Source organism: Brienomyrus brachyistius, chromosome 24, assembly GCF_023856365.1.
Source record: "Brienomyrus brachyistius isolate T26 chromosome 24, BBRACH_0.4, whole genome shotgun sequence".
NCBI lineage: Eukaryota > Metazoa > Chordata > Actinopteri > Osteoglossiformes > Mormyridae > Brienomyrus > Brienomyrus brachyistius.
Window position 1 is genome coordinate 7,318,404 of NC_064556.1, and position 25,653 is coordinate 7,344,056.

General features: G+C 42.7%; 1 protein-coding gene and 1 long non-coding RNA gene across 51 annotated transcripts in view; both read right to left on the reverse strand.

The window, feature by feature from the left end:
* Positions 1-25,653, reverse strand: part of LOC125720048 (NACHT, LRR and PYD domains-containing protein 12-like) — a 215,522-nt gene that overhangs the window by 166,358 nt on the left and 23,511 nt on the right. For all 50 annotated transcript variants that reach the window (XM_048995035.1, XM_048995036.1, XM_048995026.1 and 47 more), the window contains 6 exons: positions 24,690-24,753; positions 24,281-24,506; positions 21,939-23,658; positions 17,483-17,656; positions 17,028-17,201; positions 16,405-16,578 (listed from right to left, as the gene is read on the reverse strand). In XM_048995035.1, coding sequence (XP_048850992.1) covers positions 16,405-16,578; positions 17,028-17,201; positions 17,483-17,656; positions 21,939-23,658; positions 24,281-24,506; positions 24,690-24,753 — 2,532 coding nt within the window. The remainder of the gene's footprint in view (positions 1-16,404; positions 16,579-17,027; positions 17,202-17,482; positions 17,657-21,938; positions 23,659-24,280; positions 24,507-24,689; positions 24,754-25,653) is intronic.
* LOC125720051 (uncharacterized) lies at positions 450-7,168 on the reverse strand. The gene is made up of 3 exons (XR_007385339.1): positions 7,011-7,168; positions 4,150-4,261; positions 450-503 (listed from the first exon to the last, which is right to left on the reverse strand). It is a non-coding gene; the product is annotated as an uncharacterized LOC125720051 (long non-coding RNA).

The following is a 25,653-nucleotide window of genomic DNA, read 5'->3' on the forward strand; positions in this document are numbered from 1 at the left end:
AACCTGATAGACCCAACACAACCCTCCAGTAATCGGCCATTACAGTGTTATTTAGACCTGATAAAGACCCAACACAACCCTCCAGTAATCGGCCATTACAGTGTTATTTAGACCTGATAAAGACCCAACACAACCCTCCAGTAATCGGCCAATACAGTGTTATTTAGACCTGATAAAGACCCAACACAACCTTCCAGTAATCGGCCATTACAGTGTTATTTAGACCTGATAAAGACCCAACACAGCGCTCCAGTTACTGGCCATTACAGTGTCATTGAAACCTGATGAAGACCAAACACAACCCTCCAGTAATCGGCCATTACAGTGTTATTTAGACCTGATAAAGACCCAACACAACGCTCCAGTTACTGGCCATTACAGTGTCATCGAAACCTGATAGACCCAACACAACCCTCCAGTAATCGGCCATTACAGTGTTATTTAGACCTGATAAAGACCCAACACAACCCTCCAGTTACCGGCCATTACAGTGTTATTGAGACCTGATAAAGACCCAACACAACCCTCCAGTTACTGGCCATTACAGTGTGATTGAAACCTGATAAAGACCAAACACAACCCCTCCAGTAATCGGCCATTAGAGTGTTATTTAGACCTGATAAAGACCCAACACAACCCTCCAGTAATCGGCCATTACAATGTTATTTAGACCTGATAAAGACCCAACACAGCGCTCCAGTTACTGGCCATTACAGTGTCATTGAAACCTGATAAAGACCAAACACAACCCTCCAGTAAATCGGCCATTACAGTGTTATTTAGACCTGATAAAGACCCAACACAACCCTCCAGTAATCGGCCATTACAGTGTTATTTAGACCTGATAAAGACCCAACACAGCGCTCCAGTTACTGGCCATTACAGTGTCATTGAAACCTGATGAAGACCAAACACAACCCTCCAGTAATCGGCCATTACAGTGTTATTTAGACCTGATAAAGACCCAACACAACGCTCCAGTTACTGGCCATTACAGTGTCATCAAAACCTGATAGACCCAACACAACCCTCCAGTAATCGGCCATTAGAGTGTTATTTAGACCTGATAAAGACCCAACACAACCCTCCAGTAATCGGCCATTACAGTGTTATTTAGACCTGATAAAGACCAAACACAACCCTCCAGTAAATCGGCCATTACAGTGTTATTTAGACCTGATAAAGACCTAACACAACCCTCCAGTTACTGGCCATTACAGTGTCATTGAAAGCTGATAAAGACCAAAAACAACCCTCCAGTAATCGGCCATTACAGTGTTATTTAGACCTGATAAAGACCCAACACATCCCTCCAGTTACTGGCCATTACAGTGTCATTGAAACCTGATAAAGACCAAACACAACCCTCCAGTAATCGGCCATTACAGTGTTATTTAGACCTGATAAAGACCAAACACAACCCTCCAGTTACCGGCCATTACAGTGTTATTGAGACCTGATAAAGACCTAACACAACCCTCCAGTTACTGGCCATTACAGTGTGATTGAAACCTGATAAAGACCAAACACAACCCCTCCAGTAATCGGCCATTAGAGTGTTATTTAGACCTGATAAAGACCCAACACAGCGCTCCAGTTACTGGCCATTACAGTGTCATTGAAACCTGATAAAGACCAAACACAACCCTCCAGTAAATCGGCCATTACAGTGTTATTTAGACCTGATAAAGACCCAACACAACCCTCCAGTAATCGGCCATTACAGTGTTATTTAGACCTGATAAAGACCCAACACAGCGCTCCAGTTACTGGCCATTACAGTGTCATTGAAACCTGATGAAGACCAAACACAACCCTCCAGTAATCGGCCATTACAGTGTTATTTAGACCTGATAAAGACCCAACACAACGCTCCAGTTACTGGCCATTACAGTGTCATCGAAACCTGATAGACCCAACACAACCCTCCAGTAATCGGCCATTACAGTGTTATTTAGACCTGATAAAGACCCAACACAACCCTCCAGTTACTGGCCATTACAGTGTGATTGAAACCTGATAAAGACCAAACACAACCCCTCCAGCAATCGATCATTAGAGTGTTATTTAGACCTGATAAAGACCCAACACAACCCTCCAGTAATCGGCAATTACAGTGTTATTTAGACCTGATAAAGACCAAACACAACCCTCCAGTAAATCGGCCATTACAGTGTTATTTAGACCTGATAAAGACCTAACACAACCCTCCAGTTACTGGCCATTACAGTGTCATTGAAAGCTGATAAAGACCAAACACAACCCTCCAGTAATCGGCCATTACAGTGTTATTTAGACTTGATAAAGACCCAACACAACCCTCCAGTAACTGGCCATTACAGTGTCATTGAAACCTGATAAAGACCAAACACAACCCTCCAGTAATCGGCCATTACAGTGTTATTTAGACCTGATAAAGACCCAACACAACCCTCCAGTTACTGGCCATTATAGTGTGATTGAAACCTGATAAAGACCAAACACAACCCCTCCAGTAATCGGCCATTAGAGTGTTATTTAGACTTGATAAAGACCCAACACAACCCTCCAGTAATCGGCCATTACAGTGTTATTTAGACCTGATAAAGACCCAACACAACCCTCCAGTAATCGGCCATTACAGTGTTATTTAGACCTGATAAAGACCCAACACAGCGCTCCAGTTACTGGCCATTACAGTGTCATTGAAACCTGATAAAGACCAAACACAACCCTCCAGTAAATCGGCCATTACAGTGTTATTTAGACCTGATAAAGACCCAACACAACCCTCCAGTAATCGACCATTACAGTGTTATTTAGACCTGATAAAGACCCAACACAGCGCTCCAGTTACTGGCCATTACAGTGTCATTGAAACCTGATGAAGACCAAACACAACCCTCCAGTAATCGGCCATTACAGTGTTATTTAGACCTGATAAAGACCCAACACAACCCTCCAGTAATCGGCCATTACAGTGTTATTTAGACCTGATAAAGACCCAACACAACCCTCCAGTAATCGGCCATTACAGTGTTATTTAGACCTGATAAAGACCCAACACAACCTTCCAGTAATCGGCCATTACAGTGTTATTTAGACCTGATAAAGACCCAACACAGCGCTCCAGTTACTGGCCATTACAGTGTCATTGAAACCTGATGAAGACCAAACACAACCCTCCAGTAATCGGCCATTACAGTGTTATTTAGACCTGATAAAGACCCAACACAACGCTCCAGTTACTGGCCATTACAACAGTGTCATCGAAACCTGATAGACCCAACACAACCCTCCAGTAATCGGCCATTACAGTGTTATTTAGACCTGATAAAGACCCAACACAACCCTCCAGTAATCGGCCATTACAGTGTTATTTAGACCTGATAAAGACCCAACACAACCCTCCAGTAATCGGCCATTACAGAGTTATTTAGACCTGATAAAGATCCAACACAACCCTCCAGTAATCGGCCATTACAGTGTTATTTAGACCTGATAAAGACCCAACATAACACTCCAGCTCCTGGCCATTACAGTGTCATTGAAACCTGATGAAGACCAAACACAACCCTCCAGTAATCGGCCATTACAGTTTTATTGAGACCTGATAAAGACCCAACACAACCCTCCAGTTACTGGCCATTACAGTGTGATTGAAACCTGATAAAGACCAAACACAACCCTCCAGTAATCGGCCATTACAGTGTTATTTAGACCTGATAAAGACCCAACACAACGCTCCAGCTCCTGGCCATTACAGTGTCACTGAAACCTGATGAAGACCAAACACAACCCTCCAGTAATCGGCCATTACAGTGTTATTTAGACCTGATAAAGACCCAACACAACCCTCCAGTAATCGGCCATTACAGTGTTATTTAGACCTGATAAAGACCCAACACAACCCTCCAGTAATCGGCCATTACAGTGTTATTTAGACCTGATAAAGACCCAACACAGCGCTCCAGTTACTGGCTATTACAGTGTCATTGAAACCTGATGAAGACCAAACACAACCCTCCAGTAATCGGCCATTACAGTGTTATTTAGACCTGATAAAGACCCAACACAACCCTCCAGTTACTGGCCATTACAGTGTCATTGAAAGCTGATAAAGACCAAACACAACCCTCCAGTAATCGGCCATTACAGTGTTATTTAGACCTGATAAAGACCAAACACAACCCTCCAGTTACCGGCCATTACAGTGTTATTGAGACCTGATAAAGACCCAACACAACCCTCCAGTTACCGGCCATTACAGTGTTATTGAGACCTGATAAAGACCCAACACAACCCTCCAGTTACTGGCCATTACAGTGTGATTGAAACCTGATAAAGACCAAACACAACCCCTCCAGTAATCGGCCATTAGAGTGTTATTTAGACCTGATAAAGACCCAACACAACCCTCCAGTAATCGGCCATTACAATGTTATTTAGACCTGATAAAGACCCAACACAGCGCTCCAGTTACAGGCCATTACAGTGTCATTGAAACCTGATAAAGACCAAACACAACCCTCCAGTAAATCGGCCATTACAGTGTTATTTAGACCTGATAAAGACCCAACACAACCCTCCAGTAATCGGCCATTACAGTGTTATTTAGACCTGATAAAGACCCAACACAGCGCTCCAGTTACTGGCCATTACAGTGTCATTGAAACCTGATGAAAACCAAACACAACCCTCCAGTAATCGGCCATTACAGTGTTATTTAGACCTGATAAAGACCCAACACAACGCTCCAGTTACTGGCCATTACAGTGTCATCAAAACCTGATAGACCCAACACAACCCTCCAGTAATCGGCCATTAGAGTGTTATTTAGACCTGATAAAGACCCAACACAACCCTCCAGTAATCGGCCATTACAGTGTTATTTAGACCTGATAAAGACCAAACACAACCCTCCAGTAAATCGGCCATTACAGTGTTATTTAGACCTGATAAAGACCTAACACAACCCTCCAGTTACTGGCCATTACAGTGTCATTGAAAGCTGATAAAGACCAAAAACAACCCTCCAGTAATCGGCCATTACAGTGTTATTTAGACCTGATAAAGACCCAACACATCCCTCCAGTTACTGGCCATTACAGTGTCATTGAAACCTGATAAAGACCAAACACAACCCTCCAGTTACCGGCCATTACAGTGTTATTGAGACCTGATAAAGACCAAACACAACCCTCCAGTAAATCGGCCATTACAGTGTTATTTAGACCTGATAAAGACCAAACACAACCCTCCAGTTACCGGCCATTACAGTGTTATTGAGACCTGATAAAGACCTAACACAACCCTCCAGTTACTGGCCATTACAGTGTGATTGAAACCTGATGAAGACCAAACACAACCCCTCCAGTAATCGGCCATTAGAGTGTTATTTAGACCTGATAAAGACCCAACACAGTGCTCCAGTTACTGGCCATTACAGTGTCATTGAAACCTGATAAAGACCAAACACAACCCTCCAGTAAATCGGCCATTACAGTGTTATTTAGACCTGATAAAGACCCAACACAACCCTCCAGTAATCGGCCATTACAGTGTTATTTAGACCTGATAAAGACCCAACACAGCGCTCCAGTTACTGGCCATTACAGTGTCATTGAAACCTGATGAAGACCAAACACAACCCTCCAGTAATCGGCCATTACAGTGTTATTTAGACCTGATAAAGACCCAACACAACGCTCCAGTTACTGGCCATTACAGTGTCATCGAAACCTGATAGACCCAACACAACCCTCCAGTAATCGGCCATTACAGTGTTATTTAGACCTGATAAAGACCCAACACAACCCTCCAGTAATCGGCCATTACAGTGTTATTTAGACCTGATAAAGACCAAACACAACCCTCCAGTAAATCGGCCATTACAGTGTTATTTAGACCTGATAAAGACCTAACACAACCCTCCAGTTACTGGCCATTACAGTGTCATTGAAAGCTGATAAAGACCAAACACAACCCTCCAGTAATCGGCCATTACAGTGTTATTTAGACTTGATAAAGACCCAACACAACCCTCCAGTTACTGGCCATTACAGTGTCATTGAAACCTGATAAAGACCAAACACAACCCTCCAGTAATCGGCCATTACAGTGTTATTTAGACCTGATAAAGACCCAACACAACCCTCCAGTTACTGGCCATTATAGTGTGATTGAAACCTGATAAAGACCAAACACAACCCCTCCAGTAATCGGCCATTAGAGTGTTATTTAGACTTGATAAAGACCCAACACAACCCTCCAGTAATCGGCCATTACAGTGTTATTTAGACCTGATAAAGACCCAACACAGCGCTCCAGTTACTGGCCATTACAGTGTCATTGAAACCTGATAAAGACCAAACACAACCCTCCAGTAAATCGGCCATTACAGTGTTATTTAGACCTGATAAAGACCCAACACAACCCTCCAGTAATCGGCCATTACAGTGTTATTTAGACCTGATAAAGACCCAACACAACCCTCCAGTTACTGGCCATTACAGTGTGATTGAAACCTGATAAAGACCAAACACAACCCTCCAGTAATCGGCCATTACAGTGTTATTTAGACCTGATAAAGACCCAACACAACGCTCCAGCTCCTGGCCATTACAGTGTCATTGAAACCTGATGAAGACCAAACACAACCCTCCAGTAATCGGCCATTACAGTGTTATTTAGACCTGATAAAGACCCAACACAACCCTCCAGTAATCGGCCATTGCAGTGTTATTTAGACCTGATAAAGACCCAACACAACCCTCCAGTAATCAGCCATTACAGTGTTATTTAGACCTGATAAAGACCCAACACAGCGCTCCAGTTACTGGCCATTACAGTGTCATTGAAACCTGATGAAGACCAAACACAACCCTCCAGTAATCGGCCATTACAGTGTTATTTAGACCTGATAAAGACCCAACACAACCCTCCAGTTACTGGCCATTACAGTGTCATTGAAAGCTGATAAAGACCAAACACAACCCTCCAGTAATCGGCCATTACAGTGTTATTTAGACCTGATAAAGACCAAACACAACCCTCCAGTTACCGGCCATTACAGTGTTATTGAGACCTGATAAAGACCCAACACAACCCTCCAGTTACCGGCCATTACAGTGTTATTGAGACCTGATAAAGACCCAACACAACCCTCCAGTTACTGGCCATTACAGTGTGATTGAAACCTGATAAAGACCAAACACAACCCCTCCAGTAATCGGCCATTAGAGTGTTATTTAGACCTGATAAAGACCCAACACAACCCTCCAGTAATCGGCCATTACAATGTTATTTAGACCTGATAAAGACCCAACACAGCGCTCCAGTTACTGGCCATTACAGTGTCATTGAAACCTGATAAAGACCAAACACAACCCTCCAGTAAATCGGCCATTACAGTGTTATTTAGACCTGATAAAGACCCAACACAACCCTCCAGTAATCGGCCATTACAGTGTTATTTAGACCTGATAAAGACCCAACACAGCGCTCCAGTTACTGGCCATTACAGTGTCATTGAAAGCTGATAAAGACCAAAAACAACCCTCCAGTAATCGGCCATTACAGTGTTATTTAGACCTGATAAAGACCCAACACATCCCTCCAGTTACTGGCAATTACAGTGTCATTGAAACCTGATAAAGACCAAACACAACCCTCCAGTTACCGGCCATTACAGTGTTATTGAGACCTGATAAAGACCAAACACAACCCTCCAGTTACCGGCCATTACAGTGTTATTGAGACCTGATAAAGACCTAACACAACCCTCCAGTTACTGGCCATTACAGTGTGATTGAAACCTGATGAAGACCAAACACAACCCCTCCAGTAATCGGCCATTAGAGTGTTATTTAGACCTGATAAAGACCCAACACAGCGCTCCAGTTACTGGCCATTACAGTGTCATTGAAACCTGATGAAGACCAAACACAACCCTCCAGTAATCGGCCATTACAGTGTTATTTAGACCTGATAAAGACCCAACACAACGCTCCAGTTACTGGCCATTACAGTGTCATCGAAACCTGATAGACCCAACACAACCCTCCAGTAATCGGCCATTACAGTGTTATTTAGACCTGATAAAGACCCAACACAACCCTCCAGTAATCGGCCATTACAGTGTTATTTAGACCTGATAAAGACCAAACACAACCCTCCAGTAAATCGGCCATTACAGTGTTATTTAGACCTGATAAAGACCTAACACAACCCTCCAGTTACTGGCCATTACAGTGTCATTGAAAGCTGATAAAGACCAAAAACAACCCTCCAGTAATCGGCCATTACAGTGTTATTTAGACCTGATAAAGACCCAACACATCCCTCCAGTTACTGGCCATTACAGTGTCATTGAAACCTGATAAAGACCAAACACAACCCTCCAGTAATCGGCCATTACAGTGTTATTTAGACCTGATAAAGACCAAACACAACCCTCCAGTTACCGGCCATTACAGTGTTATTGAGACCTGATAAAGACCTAACACAACCCTCCAGTTACTGGCCATTACAGTGTGATTGAAACCTGATAAAGACCAAACACAACCCTCCAGTAATCGGCCATTACAGTGTTATTTAGACTTGATAAAGACCCAACACAACCCTCCAGTTACTGGCCATTACAGTGTCATTGAAACCTGATAAAGACCAAACACAACCCTCCAGTAATCGGCCATTACAGTGTTATTTAGACCTGATAAAGACCAAACACAACCCTCCAGTTACCGGCCATTACAGTGTTATTGAGACCCGATAAAGACCTAACACAACCCTTCAGTTACTGGCCATTACAGTGTGATTGAAACCTGATAAAGACCAAACACAACCCCTCCAGTAATCGGCCATTAGAGTGTTATTTAGACCTGATAAAGACCCAACACAACCCTCCAGTAATCGGCCATTACAGTGTTATTTAGACCTGATAAAGATCCAACACAACCCTCCAGTAATCGGCCATTACAGTGTTATTTAGACCTGATAAAGACCAAACACAACCCTCCAGTTACCGGCCATTACAGTGTTATTGAGACCTGATAAAGACCTAACACAACCCTCCAGTTACTGGCCATTACAGTGTGATTGAAACCTGATAAAGACCAAACACAACCCCTCCAGTAATCGGCCATTAGAGTGTTATTTAGACCTGATAAAGACCCAACACAACCCTCCAGTAATCGGCCATTACAGTGTTATTTAGACCTGATAAAGACCCAACACAACCCTCCAGTAATCGGCCATTACAGTGTTATTTAGACCTGATAAAGACCCAACACAGCGCTCCAGTTACTGGCCATTACAGTGTCATTGAAACCTGATGAAGACCAAACACAACCCTCCAGTAAATCGGCCATTACAGTGTTATTTAGACCTGATAAAGACCCAACACAACCCTCCAGTAATCGGCCATTACAGTGTTATTTAGACCTGATAAAGACCCAACACAGCGCTCCAGTTACTGGCCATTACAGTGTCATTGAAACCTGATGAAGACCAAACACAACCCTCCAGTAATCGGCCATTACAGTGTTATTTAGACCTGATAAAGACCCAACACCACCCTCCAGTAATCGGCCATTACAGTGTTATTGAGACCTGATAAAGACCTAACACAACCCTCCAGTTACTGGCCATTACAGTGTGATTGAAACCTGATGAAGACCAAACACAACCCCTCCAGTAATCGGCCATTAGAGTGTTATTTAGACCTGATAAAGACCCAACACAGCGCTCCAGTTACTGGCCATTACAGTGTCATTGAAACCTGATAAAGACCAAACACAACCCTCCAGTAAATCGGCCATTACAGTGTTATTTAGACCTGATAAAGACCCAACACAACCCTCCAGTAATCGGCCATTACAGTGTTATTTAGACCTGATAAAGACCCAACACAGCGCTCCAGTTACTGGCCATTACAGTGTCATTGAAACCTGATGAAGACCAAACACAACCCTCCAGTAATCGGCCATTACAGTGTTATTTAGACCTGATAAAGACCCAACACAACGCTCCAGTTACTGGCCATTACAGTGTCATCGAAACCTGATAGACCCAACACAACCCTCCAGTAATCGGCCATTACAGTGTTATTTAGACCTGATAAAGACCCAACACAACCCTCCAGTAATCGGCCATTACAGTGTTATTTAGACCTGATAAAGACCAAACACAACCCTCCAGTAAATCGGCCATTACAGTGTTATTTAGACCTGATAAAGACCTAACACAACCCTCCAGTTACTGGCCATTACAGTGTCATTGAAAGCTGATAAAGACCAAAAACAACCCTCCAGTAATCGGCCATTACAGTGTTATTTAGACCTGATAAAGACCCAACACATCCCTCCAGTTACTGGCCATTACAGTGTCATTGAAACCTGATAAAGACCAAACACAACCCTCCAGTAATCGGCCATTACAGTGTTATTTAGACCTGATAAAGACCAAACACAACCCTCCAGTTACCGGCCATTACAGTGTTATTGAGACCTGATAAAGACCTAACACAACCCTCCAGTTACTGGCCATTACAGTGTGATTGAAACCTGATAAAGACCAAACACAACCCCTCCAGTAATCGGCCATTAGAGTGTTATTTAGACCTGATAAAGACCCAACACAGCGCTCCAGTTACTGGCCATTACAGTGTCATTGAAACCTGATAAAGACCAAACACAACCCTCCAGTAAATCGGCCATTACAGTGTTATTTAGACCTGATAAAGACCCAACACAACCCTCCAGTAATCGGCCATTACAGTGTTATTTAGACCTGATAAAGACCCAACACAACCCTCCAGTTACTGGCCATTACAGTGTGATTGAAACCTGATAAAGACCAAACACAACCCTCCAGTAATCGGCCATTACAGTGTTATTTAGACCTGATAAAGACCCAACACAACGCTCCAGCTCCTGGCCATTACAGTGTCATTGAAACCTGATGAAGACCAAACACAACCCTCCAGTAATCGGCCATTACAGTGTTATTTAGACCTGATAAAGACCCAACACAACCCTCCAGTAATCGGCCATTGCAGTGTTATTTAGACCTGATAAAGACCCAACACAACCCTCCAGTAATCAGCCATTACAGTGTTATTTAGACCTGATAAAGACCCAACACAGCGCTCCAGTTACTGGCCATTACAGTGTCATTGAAACCTGATGAAGACCAAACACAACCCTCCAGTAATCGGCCATTACAGTGTTATTTAGACCTGATAAAGACCCAACACAACCCTCCAGTTACTGGCCATTACAGTGTCATTGAAAGCTGATAAAGACCAAACACAACCCTCCAGTAATCGGCCATTACAGTGTTATTTAGACCTGATAAAGACCAAACACAACCCTCCAGTTACCGGCCATTACAGTGTTATTGAGACCTGATAAAGACCCAACACAACCCTCCAGTTACCGGCCATTACAGTGTTATTGAGACCTGATAAAGACCCAACACAACCCTCCAGTTACTGGCCATTACAGTGTGATTGAAACCTGATAAAGACCAAACACAACCCCTCCAGTAATCGGCCATTAGAGTGTTATTTAGACCTGATAAAGACCCAACACAACCCTCCAGTAATCGGCCATTACAATGTTATTTAGACCTGATAAAGACCCAACACAGCGCTCCAGTTACTGGCCATTACAGTGTCATTGAAACCTGATAAAGACCAAACACAACCCTCCAGTAAATCGGCCATTACAGTGTTATTTAGACCTGATAAAGACCCAACACAACCCTCCAGTAATCGGCCATTACAGTGTTATTTAGACCTGATAAAGACCCAACACAGCGCTCCAGTTACTGGCCATTACAGTGTCATTGAAAGCTGATAAAGACCAAAAACAACCCTCCAGTAATCGGCCATTACAGTGTTATTTAGACCTGATAAAGACCCAACACATCCCTCCAGTTACTGGCAATTACAGTGTCATTGAAACCTGATAAAGACCAAACACAACCCTCCAGTTACCGGCCATTACAGTGTTATTGAGACCTGATAAAGACCAAACACAACCCTCCAGTTACCGGCCATTACAGTGTTATTGAGACCTGATAAAGACCTAACACAACCCTCCAGTTACTGGCCATTACAGTGTGATTGAAACCTGATGAAGACCAAACACAACCCCTCCAGTAATCGGCCATTAGAGTGTTATTTAGACCTGATAAAGACCCAACACAGCGCTCCAGTTACTGGCCATTACAGTGTCATTGAAACCTGATGAAGACCAAACACAACCCTCCAGTAATCGGCCATTACAGTGTTATTTAGACCTGATAAAGACCCAACACAACGCTCCAGTTACTGGCCATTACAGTGTCATCGAAACCTGATAGACCCAACACAACCCTCCAGTAATCGGCCATTACAGTGTTATTTAGACCTGATAAAGACCCAACACAACCCTCCAGTAATCGGCCATTACAGTGTTATTTAGACCTGATAAAGACCAAACACAACCCTCCAGTAAATCGGCCATTACAGTGTTATTTAGACCTGATAAAGACCTAACACAACCCTCCAGTTACTGGCCATTACAGTGTCATTGAAAGCTGATAAAGACCAAAAACAACCCTCCAGTAATCGGCCATTACAGTGTTATTTAGACCTGATAAAGACCCAACACATCCCTCCAGTTACTGGCCATTACAGTGTCATTGAAACCTGATAAAGACCAAACACAACCCTCCAGTAATCGGCCATTACAGTGTTATTTAGACCTGATAAAGACCAAACACAACCCTCCAGTTACCGGCCATTACAGTGTTATTGAGACCTGATAAAGACCTAACACAACCCTCCAGTTACTGGCCATTACAGTGTGATTGAAACCTGATAAAGACCAAACACAACCCTCCAGTAATCGGCCATTACAGTGTTATTTAGACTTGATAAAGACCCAACACAACCCTCCAGTTACTGGCCATTACAGTGTCATTGAAACCTGATAAAGACCAAACACAACCCTCCAGTAATCGGCCATTACAGTGTTATTTAGACCTGATAAAGACCAAACACAACCCTCCAGTTACCGGCCATTACAGTGTTATTGAGACCCGATAAAGACCTAACACAACCCTTCAGTTACTGGCCATTACAGTGTGATTGAAACCTGATAAAGACCAAACACAACCCCTCCAGTAATCGGCCATTAGAGTGTTATTTAGACCTGATAAAGACCCAACACAACCCTCCAGTAATCGGCCATTACAGTGTTATTTAGACCTGATAAAGATCCAACACAACCCTCCAGTAATCGGCCATTACAGTGTTATTTAGACCTGATAAAGACCAAACACAACCCTCCAGTTACCGGCCATTACAGTGTTATTGAGACCTGATAAAGACCTAACACAACCCTCCAGTTACTGGCCATTACAGTGTGACTGAAACCTGATAAAGACCAAACACAACCCCTCCAGTAATCGGCCATTAGAGTGTTATTTAGACCTGATAAAGACCCAACACAACCCTCCAGTAATCGGCCATTACAGTGTTATTTAGACCTGATAAAGACCCAACACAACCCTCCAGTAATCGGCCATTACAGTGTTATTTAGACCTGATAAAGACCCAACACAGCGCTCCAGTTACTGGCCATTACAGTGTCATTGAAACCTGATGAAGACCAAACACAACCCTCCAGTAAATCGGCCATTACAGTGTTATTTAGACCTGATAAAGACCCAACACAACCCTCCAGTAATCGGCCATTACAGTGTTATTTAGACCTGATAAAGACCCAACACAGCGCTCCAGTTACTGGCCATTACCGTGTCATTGAAACCTGATGAAGACCAAACACAACCCTCCAGTAATCGGCCATTACAGTGTTATTTAGACCTGATAAAGACCCAACACCACCCTCCAGTAATCGGCCATTACAGTGTTATTTAGACCTGATAAAGACCCAACACAACCCTCCAGTAATCGGCCATTACAGTGTTATTTAGACCTGATAAAGACCCAACACAACCCTCCAGTAATCGGCCATTACGGTGTTATTGAAACCTGATAAAGACGCAACACAACCCTCCAGTTACCCGCCATTACAGTGCTATTGAGACCTGATAAAGATGCAACGCAACCCTCCAGTTATCGGCCATTACAGTTTTATTGAGACCTGATAAAGACCCAACACAACCCTCCAGTTACTGGCCATTACAGTGTTATTGAAACCTGATAAAGACCCAACACAACCCTCCAGTTACCGGCCACTCTCACTAATGAATACAGACTTGAAAATCATTACAAAAGCTCTCGCCACTCAGTTACAGACAGTCATTCCTACTATAATCCATCCTGATCAAACTTCATCAAGACAAGCCATGCCTCGGACAACATCTATAGATTATTTAATTTAGTCAGTACTGCTCAGCATACCCATACTAAAACCATGATTACATCATTAGATACGGAAACGGTATCTGACAGTCAGGTGGACATTCCTCTTTAATACACTGCATAGATTTGGCTTCGGAGAGTCGTTCACCCACTGGGTTAAAATACTGTACAGCTCAGCCAAAGCTACAGTGTCACAAATGGGATCACATCACCTGCATTCACACTCCGACGGGGAAGACGGCCTGCATGCCCACTCTCTCCTTCACTGTTTGCCATCTTCATAGAAACACTTGCAGCAGCAATATGACAGAACAGTGAAATAAATGGAATTCATACTAATAACACCAGGGGTGTCACAGATAATTATCTGCGTGCTCTGTGGGCCTGTGTATATTTTAATAAATATTTCTGAACGGACCAAAGCGAATCTGATTGTTCCTTCGAAAGCCCTATATCTTACTCTCACATTAAAACAATATTCTAGGTGGGGTCTTACCAAGGAATTGTATAATCTTAGCATCACCTCATTTAACTTAAACTCCACACACCTAGAGATGTAACCCAACATCCTATTGGCCTTTTTAATTGCTTCCCCACACTGGCGAGAGTGGGACATGGAAGCATCAACATACACACCGAGGTCTTTCTCATAATCAGCTACCTTTATTTCAGTGGAACCCATAAAATATCAGTACTTTGTATTTCTGCTCCGAGCATGGATTACCTTACATTTATCTATGTTAAATTTCATCTGCCAGGTATCAGCCCAGTCACTAATTAAATCAAGATCCTGTTGTAGCCTCTGTGCTGCTAGTTCAGTATCTGCCACACCACCCACCTTGGTGTCATCTGCAAATTTAACCAGTTTACTGTATGTATTGGTGTCAATTTCATTAATGTAAATTAGGAACAATAGTGGTCCTAAAATTGAACCCTGCGGTACCCCACTATGAACGCAGGCCTACAGTGACATTGTGCCTCTAATGACATTGTGCCTGTTAACCAGTTTTCAATCCAAGCTGCTACAGTTCCTAAAATCCCTGCAGCTTTGAGCTTAAGCGAGAGCCGTTTGAGGGGGACAACATCAAAGGCTAATCTAAGTACTTTATGTGATCAATTTCTCTTGTAGCTTCCTCAAAGAACTCAAATAGATTATTTGAACAGGATCTACCTCTCCTACATCCACGTTGGCTACCCCTCAGGATGTTATTTGTGTCCAGGTAATCTACCATTTTCACTTAGATTATAGCTTCCATTACTTTTACAATTATGCAAGATAAAGTAATTAGCCTATAGTTTGCTGGATTACATCTATCCCCTTTTTTGAATATGGATGTTATATTAGCATGCTTCCAATCAGAAGGTACCACACGTGCAGATAAGGATTTCTGAAATAGTAAAGTTAAAGGTTGGCTAATAATATCCCTCATCTATTTTAAAACTATAGGTAAGATGCCATCAAGGCCCTGCGATTTATTTATTTTGAGCTTAGCCAGGCTTTGTACCACAGCAGCCTCAGTTATACATAGAGTGCTCTCCGCAATTAATGGCACCCCATTGTACAAGGGGTAATCCTGTTTACAAACCTTTACAAGGGCTGCCAATAATTGTGGAGGGACTGTATATATTTTTTATATACGACACTGTATTTGTACTAAATGGTGGTAAGTTAATCATGTCCTCTACTGTGAACACCCGTGTAAAATAATCATTCGACTCATTTACTATATCAATCTTCATTTTCAATTATAAGGCCCTTACTATCCTGCAGATGAGTGAGTTCAGCTTTTAGAGCTCTTTGGGAGTTAAAATATTGGAAGAAACTTTTAATGTCAACCTTAGCCTCCAATGCAATCTTCCTTTCGACATTCCACTTAGCGAGTCTAATGTTATTTTTTGAGTCATTCTGTAGACTTAGATACTCCTGCTTTATTTTGAAATCATTAGTTATGTTCTACCTTAGTATCTCTAGCATACAGTGTGAAATACCCAGTAATAATCACCTCACTACCCCCAGTTTACAGTGTGGAATACCCAGTAAGACTGACCTCAGTATCTCCAGTTTACAGTGCGAATCCCCCAGTCGAGCAGAGAGCAGCTTCACTCCTGAGTCCTGCAGGTCATTGTCACTCAGGTCCAGCTCTCTCAGGGGTGAGGAGTTTGATCTGAGAGCTGAAGCCAGTGCCTCACAGCATTTCTCTGTGAGTTCACACCGGCCCACCCTTAAAAAAATTAAACACTTTTAAATCCACTTGTTACACTGCAGCACTGTATTCAAATGAGGAGAATAGGGGCCGTGACATAATGGATTTTCAGAAAACAATTAAATTACTAAAAATCATTCTAACAATCATCCCGATTCTGTTTGGTGTCCATTATTTTTTTGTCCATAACATGTTAAAGTCAGCATGTTTAACTGTAACAGTGCCGTTAACTTTGCTAACCAACACAAAATGTTTTGCATGGTTATGATTATATGGTTGAATGGATGTTTCCTGCTTCACTGCTTAATTATTTCTACCATGGATTGAGGGCTGATAAGACTGTGGGATATAAGGAAGTAGGAGAAGAAAACAGAAGCTGTGTTTGTTTATTATGTAACTGCTAAAAGGCATTGTGGGTTTTCTTGGTGTCCAGTTACTTTTGTGTAAAATGCATATTCTGTACTCACTTCAGCTTCTCCAGTTTACAGCTGGGATCCTCCAGTACAGCAGAGAGCAGCTTCACTCCTGAGTCTCCTGGGTGATTGTAGCTCAGATCCAGCTCTCTCAGGTGTGAGGGGTTTGACCTCAGAGCTGAAGCCAGGGAAGAACAGCCTTCTTCTGTGACTCTACAGCCTGACAGCCTGCAGAGAGACAGACAAAAAATCCCCAGTAAATATCACTTCATCATTACAATTATTAAATGTGATGCTCTAATAAATATTTCAAGAATTACAGTTTAGTGTCTAAGACAAGGCAGCCCCCCTCCTCTCTTTCCCTTAGCTAATTTCTCACTATCTCCTTTTTATAGTGGGGAATACCCAGTAATACTGACCTCAGTATCCCCAGTTTACAGTGTGGAATATCCAGTAATACTGACCTCAGTATCTCCAGTTTACAGTGTAGAATACCCAGTAATACTGACCCCAATATATCCAGTTTACAGTGTAAATCCCCCAGTGCAGCAGAGAGCAGCTTCACTACTGAATCCTTCAGGTTATTGTCACTCAGGTCCAGCTCTCTCAGGGGGGAAGAATTTGATCTTAGAGCTGAAGACAGCACTTCACAGTGTTTATCTATGAGGTTACAGCCATTCAGCCTGTAACAGAAAACACTTTAAGACACAGACATACACACATCCTACACATTAGTAAAACACAAAGCATTACAATAAGCATTTGTTTTCAGTATAATTAGCAGCACAGCTTACACTTCAAAATGAATTATAGTCTGCAGTGTTCTGTGCGTCCTGACAATCTGCTGCAGTCATATGATCACTAATTGTGAGTCAGTGCATCTCTGCTGAAAACTAGAGGTAAAAACATTAAGTACAGTGGAGGAAATAATTGACTCCTCGCTGATTTTGTAAATTTGTCTAATGACAAAGAAATGAAAAGTCTCAGAACAGTATCATTTTAATGGTAGGTTTATTTTAAGTGACAGACAGCACATCAAAAGGGAAATTGAAAAAATAACTTTAAATAAAAAGATAGAAACTGATTTGCATTTCATTGAAATAAGTATTTGAACCCCTACCAACCATTAAGAGTTCTGGCTCCTACAGAGTGGTTAGACACTCTTACTCAATTAGTCACCCTCATTAAAGACGTCTGTCTTAACTAGTCACCTGTATAAAAGACACCTGTCCACAGAATCAATCAAGCAGACTCCAAACTCTCCAAGATGGGAAAGAACAAAGAGCTGTCCAAGGATGTCAGAGACAAAATTGTAGACCTGCACAAGGCTGGAATGGGCTACAAAACCATTAGCAAGAAGCTGGGAGAGAAGGTGACAACTGTTGGTGCAATTGTCCGAAAATGGAAGGAGCACAAAATGACCATCAATCGACCTCGGTCTGGGGCTCCACGCAGGACCTCACCTCGTGGGGTGTCTGTGATTCTGAGAAAGGTGAGAAATCATCCTAGAACTACACGGGAGGAGTTAGTTAATGACCTCAAAGTAGCTGGGACCACAGTGACCAAGAAAACCATTGGAAACACAATACACCGCAATGGATTAAAATCCTGTAGTGCTCGCAAGGTCCCCATTCTCAAGAAGGCACATGTGCAGGCCCATCTGAAATTTGTCAATGGACACCTGAATGATTCAGAGAGTGACTGGGAGAAGGTGCTGTGGTCAGATGAGACCAAAATTGAGCTCTTTGGCATTAACACAGACTGTTGTGGATGGGTGTTCCAGCATGAGAATGACCCAAAACATCCAGCAAGGGCAACAAGAGTGGCTCAAGAAGAAGCACATTAAGGTCATGGAGTGGCCTAATCAGTCTCCTTTGGACTCCATTGGACCTTAATCCAATAGAAAATCTATGGAGAGCCCTGAAGCTCAAAGTTGCACAGGGACAGCCTCGAAACCTTAGTGATTTAGAGATGATCTGCAGAGGAGTGGACCAAAATTGCTCCTAAAATGTGTGCAAACTTGGTCATCAATTACAAGAAACGTTTGACCGTTGTCGTTGCAAACAAGGGTTTTGCCACTAAGTATTAAGTCTTTTTTTGTTAGATGGTTCAAATACTTATTTCACTCAATGAAATGCACATTTTTTATTTAAAGTTATTTTTTCAATTTCCCTTTTGATGTGCTATCTGTCACTGTTACAATAAACCTACCATTAAAATGATACTGTTCTGAGACTTTTCATTTGTTTGTCATTGGACAAATTTACAAAATCAGCGAGGGGTCAAATAAGTATTTCTTCCACTGTATATAGTGTGTTTTAACCACAGCGTTTATAAAGTGTTTTGCAAACATTTAAAAAGAAGAAAAAGAAAGAAATTCAAATAAGCTCAGAATAAATAACAAGCGCAAAAGAAATGAGTAAAAATGTTTTTAGAAATAAAATAAAAAATCAACATAAAGGACTTTACCCACCCATGTTCTCTTTAGGGGCCCCTCCCTCATAGGGGCCTCTAATCCCTATAGGTATGTCTTCGGGGGGAGCAATCCCCCCCCCCCCCCCCCACAATTACTGATAATAATAAATGCGTAAAATAATAAAACCGATTATTACAGATTATTATATGCGGTGGTGAATGTTATGTTATGAGTATAGTTCGGGAAGAACTATACCCAGGAGGCAACGCGGTAAAGAGGATGGGTAAGGAATGTAGCACTGATGGCGGTACTAAAAATGTACAAGAAATAAAGTGCGTAAAAAGGAGTTTATACGCCTCGTCTGCTAATTATAAAAATAAGCAAGACAACACAGTGAAAAGATCCGTTATCAGCCTAGTTTTGAAAGTACTGAGACATTCAGTAGCTCTCAGGTTTTCTAGGAGAGAGTTCCAGAGTTTGGGAACATAGTGACTAAAAGCTGCCCCCTCCCTCCCCAGCCGGGTTTTAGGAATAATCAGTAAATTACTGCCGGATGATCTGACTGATCTGCCTGGGACATACCTTACAGTCATGTTACTGAGGCAGGGCAGAGCTAAACCATGTAAATATTTACAAATTAGCAAATGAACTTTAAAATCAATCCTAGAAGCCAGAGGAAGCCAGTGCAGGGATGTGAGAGCAGGTGTGATGTGATCCCTGTGACTGGTGCGTGTTAACACTCCGCCTGCGGCATTCTGGGCCCGTTGTAGATGTGATCCCTCTGACTGGTGCGTGTTAACACTCCGCCAGCGGCATTCTGGGCCCGTTGTAGATGTGATCCCTGTGACTGGTGCGTGTTAACACTCCGCCAGCGGCATTCTGGGCCCGTTGTAGATGTGATCCCTGTGACTGGTGCGTGTTAACACTCCGCCAGCGGCATTCTGGGCCCGTTGTAGATGTGATCCCTGTGACTGGTGCGTGTTAACACTCCGCCAGCGGCATTCTGGGCCCGTTGTAGATGTGATCCCTGTGACTGGTGCGTGTTAACACTCCGCCTGCAGCATTCTGGGACCGTTGTAGATGTGATCCCTGTGCCTGGTGCGTGTTAACACTCCGCCAGTGGCATTCTGGGCCGTTGTAGATGTGATCCCTGTGACTGGTGCGTGTTAACCAGGCCGGTGAGGGCTTCCTCTGCAGCCCCCTGGAGGATGGGGTCCCCCTTTGATTCTGGTTAGGGTTAGGGCTTCCTCTGCTGCCCCCTGGAGGATGGGCTCCCCCTTTGAGTCTGGTTAGGGTTAGGGCTTCCTCTGCTGCCCCCTGGAGGATGGGGTCCCCCTTTGATTCTGGTTAGGGTTAGGGCTTCCTCTGCTGCCCCCTGGAGGATGGGCTCCCCCTTTGAGTCTGGTTAGGGTTAAGGCTTCCTCTGCTGCCCCCTGGAGGATGGGATCCCCCTTTGAGTCTGGTTTCTCCCAAGGTTTCTTCTTTCTAGGCAGTTTTTGCCACCATCCCTCTGACTTGCTCACTGGGGGCTTTGGGCAGGGATACTGTAAAGTGCTTTGAGATGACGTAATGTTGTGAAAATATACTATATAAATAAAACTAAACTGAAATGAACTGAAATTGCATTCAGTGTTTGGGGGGGGGGGACGGACGGACTCAAAATGATTATTTATTGCAATATTTTTAAACTAAATAACACATACACATTTTTTTTTACTTATCACCCAGCCCTAATCAACAATACACTAATCGGAGAGCTATCAGTCCTGTGAAATAGGCTTTTAGAAAAAATGTTTGTTTGAATGATTTATGAATAAAGATACTTCATTCACCCCCCAAGGGGAATTGTCTTTTCGCCCCTCCCATCTTGCTCTCCAAGAGACAAGCCGACACATATACAGGTGAGAGGAAGTTTGGGGGTCGCAGCGCAGGATCGGCCAGCATCCAGCACCCCTGTAGCTCAAGGACCCAGCGATGACATCACTCTGCCGGCCAAGAGATCTGAACCAGCGACCTTCCGCTCATGGACACAGAGTCCAAACCCAAAGAGTCACGCACCACACCCAGTATTTACAGAAATGCTTCCTACAGCATCCAGAACTGAAGGGAATATGAGTGGTTTTCCCACAATTAATGAAAACTGGACCATTCTGTATGATGCTGTATCTTTGCTTATTTGTTACACAAAGGAAGGTCGTGGAAATCTTGTCTTTTTTGTTTTTAAAACATCACCACCTTCAGTTAATATAAACTAGCTTAAAAAGGAACCTTGTTGATAAAAGAGGGGAAATAAATTACATATATACATATTCATTTTATATTTCATGCAATGTTTATCTATGTCTGCCGGACTAGATGTGTCGTCACATCCTCAGCCAGGTGCAGCTGAGGCCTGCAGAGGGCGCCAGTGAGCAGCCAGAGACAGCAGTCATACGGAAGCTCACTTATTAATCCATGAGGAGAAATATATAATATATATTACACATTTCAAGCAATATTCATGTATAACTGCCAGACCAGACATGATTTCCCATCCCCACGTCACTTACAGAGCCGTCCTGGAGTTCTTGACCACAGGCAGCAGCCTGCAGTGCTGTTTATCTGATCTGATGTATTTCTTCAGGTCAAACACATCCAGCTCCTCATCTGACATCAGCATCACAAAGGCCAGAGCTGAGTACTGTGCAGGTGAGAGGTGATCTGCTGAAATGTTTCCTGAATTCAGGTATCTTTGTACTTCCTCTACTAGGGACTTGTCACCCAGTTCAGTAAGACAGTGGAACAGGTTGATGGTCCTTTCTGGAGATAAATTCTCCTGTATTTTCTCCTTGATGTATTGGGCTGTTTCCTTAATGGTATGTGAGCTGATTCTTGTCAGCCCCAGTAGCCTTTGTAACAGAGTCTTACTGGAGTTTGTTGAGAGGCCCAGGAGGAAGCGGAGGTAGAGGTCCAAGTGTCCGTTCTTGCTCTTTAATGCCTGATCCACTGCAGTCTTCAGCAGGTCAGCTGATGAGTTTGACAGAAACACATATAAAGCAGCGAGATACTCCTGGATGCTCAGATGCACAAAGCAGTACACCTTCTCCTGGTACAACCCATACTGCTCTTTAAAGAATTCTGTGCACACTCCAGAGTAAACTGAAGTTTCAGTGACATCAATGCCATTCTCTGTCAGATCTTGCTCATAAAATATGAGATTCCCTTTCTCAAGGTTGTCATAAGCCAGTTTACCAAGTTTTAAAAGGAATTCCTTGCTGTATTCCTTAAGCTTAGTTTCATGGTTTTTCATATACTTGTCATTTTTCAAACTTGTCTGAAAGATCAGGAAGTGTGTGTACATTTCAGTCAGAGTCCTTGGAATTTCTCCCCTGTCAGTCTCACTAAAAAACCTCTTAAGCACAGTGGCTGAAATCCAGCAGAACACAGGTATATGGCACATGATGAAGAGGCTCCTTGATGATTTCACATGTGTGATAATCCTGCTGGCCAGGCTCTGATCACTGAATCTCTTCCTGAAATACTCCTCCTTCTGGGCATCACTGAACCCCCGTATCTCTGTCACCTGGTGGACACACTCAGGAGGTATCTGATTGGCTGCTGCTGGCCGGGAGGTTATCCAGAGGAGAGCGGATGGGAGCAAATTCCCCTTAATGAGGTTAGTCAACAGTCCATCCAGTGACGTTTTCTTTGTTACATCAAACCAGCTCTCATTGTTCTGAAAATCCAGAGGAAGGCGACACTCATCCAGGCCATCAAAGATGAACAAGACTTTGTACCTAAACAGCTCAGTGGATTGAAATGATTTCAGTTCTGGGACAAAGTGGTGAAGCAGCTCAATCAGACTGTATTCACCCTTAATCAAATTCAGGTCCCGGAAAGGAAGAGCAAATATGAAGTGAACATCCTGGTTTGCTTTTCCTTCTGCCCAGTCGAGAATGAATTTCTGCACAGAGACTGTTTTCCCGATACCTGCCACCCCTTTAGTGAGTACAGTTCTGATAGGTGTCTCACGCCCACATAAGGGTTTAAATATATCTTTGCACTTGACTGTAGTATCTTCTGTTCGCCTTTTCTTGGATGCTGTTTCAATCTGTCTCACTTCATGTTCATCATTCACTGCTCCAGTCCCACCTTCAGTTATGTAGAGTTCTGTGTAAATCTCACTGAGAAGTGTTGGCTGTCCTTCCTTAGCTTTCCCTTCACATACACACTCAAATTGCTTCTTAAGCTTACACTTCATTTCCTGCTGATGTTGCAGCATGAGCTGTCCTGAAAAGAAATGAGAGGAAAATGCACTAATTCTCATCGTGATCCTGACCAGTATGAGGAAGAATATTTTCCAAAAACACATTTTTTTATACAAACATATCCAGATATTTCCCTGTGACTGTGAAGCTGAAAGTTTTATCATGCGTATTTTACTGGAACACCGCATACAGGACCGTGAATAAGCCTTAGGCAGCCAAAGGAAATGTTTAAAGCCATTTATCTGGGCAGTAAGTGTATATCTGCTCAGAACCAAAAAACAAACAAAACCCATTTTCATTTCCCAAACCTCTCCTCAGGGGCACCACAGCCAGTCCATGTATTTGTTAAATTTCACCACCAGCTCACTTCATTCATTAATTAAATTAGTTTAAAAACTCAATGAGACTTTGATCAGCCACATGAGGTGTGTTAGTGGTCTAGTATAAAAATGTGTGGATATACTGCATGATTTCTGCAAATATTAGGGTGATTTTGGGAGAGGTTTTGAAATGGCAAACACACTTTGACATACATATTATAGTAGTTCTACACCCACATGAAGACCCTTTAAACATCCTTTTCTCTGGCTGCCTAAGATTTTTCCACAATATTGTACATGAACATAATGTTATAAAGCTCTTACTCTTCTCCAGCATGTCAGCAAGATCATTTTGCTTCATGATCCTCAGGATGTACAGTGTGATCTTCAGAGCTACCTCTCTAACACTGGTCTTCATGTGACCATCACAGTCCAGGTCATTGTCCTCCTCCAGCTGAGGCTCAGAGCATTCTGGGTAATTCTGATCTAGGTACCTCACAAACGTCTTCAGTTCCTCCTTTAGGAACTTCATGGCTTTTTCCTCTAGTGACTAAAATAAACAGTCACAGTTAATTATTGCTACTTACACCAAACCTTTTCAGAGTTTCACTTGTGAATCATAGTTTAAAACATATTTCCTTTAACATGATTAATTTCTTATTATACAGCTGCATAAAATATAAGCTAATTCACATAACAGCCAAGAAAATATATATCAGCAATAAATACAAACCTTCAATATGGATGATAAACCCGATTTATCATGTAGATCTGAACTGCATTCTTGGATTTGGTCTCTGTAAATTAGGCAGAAACATAAAGACCTCAATTCATCTACACGAATGTAACAGAGAGACTGAAAAGTTCCCTATTAAAACTCTTCTCCTGCGGTACTGCTGTTACTTCAGAGAATCGCGCATATAATTTGTAAGGGTTTTCAGGAGACCATATCTTCATTTCTTCATTTCAGCTCTCTAGCATGCTTAGAAATGAAGATATGGTCTCCTGAAGACCCTTACAAATTATATGCGTGATTCGCGAGTGCAAAAAAGGGGCGTGGCACCCAAATTTGAAAGGGCCATAACTTTGGACTGCATCACAATTTTTCAATAAAACTTGATTTGGCATGGACTGACCCAGCAGCTGGAGGAACGATTTACAAATAATTATGTCAACTGGCAACAGGTGAGTAACATGACTGGGTATAAAAAGAGCATCTTAGAGCTGCAGTGTCTCTCTGAAGTAAAGATGGGCAGAGGGTCACAATCCCCCTAATACTGCACTGACAGTATTTCAGAAAATATTTCAGAAAAAAAGTTCCTCAGTATAAAATTGCAAAGAGGTTGAATATTTCATCATCTACAGCACATAATGTAATCAAAAGATTCTGAGAATCTGGAGAAATCTCTGTGAAAAACCAGACTAGATGCCTGTGATATTTTGGCCCTTAGGCAGCACTGCATCACAAACAGGCATGATTCTGTAATGGAATCGCTAAATAGGCTCAGGAATATTTCCCAAAAACATTGTCAGTGAACACAATCCGCGCTGCCATGCACAGATACCAGTTAAAACTGTATCATTCAAAGAAGAAGCCGTATATGAAGATGATCCAGAATCACCGACGTCGTCTCTGGGCCAAAGCTAATTTAAAATGGACTGCGGCTGAGTGGAAAACTGTTCTGTGGTCAGTCGAA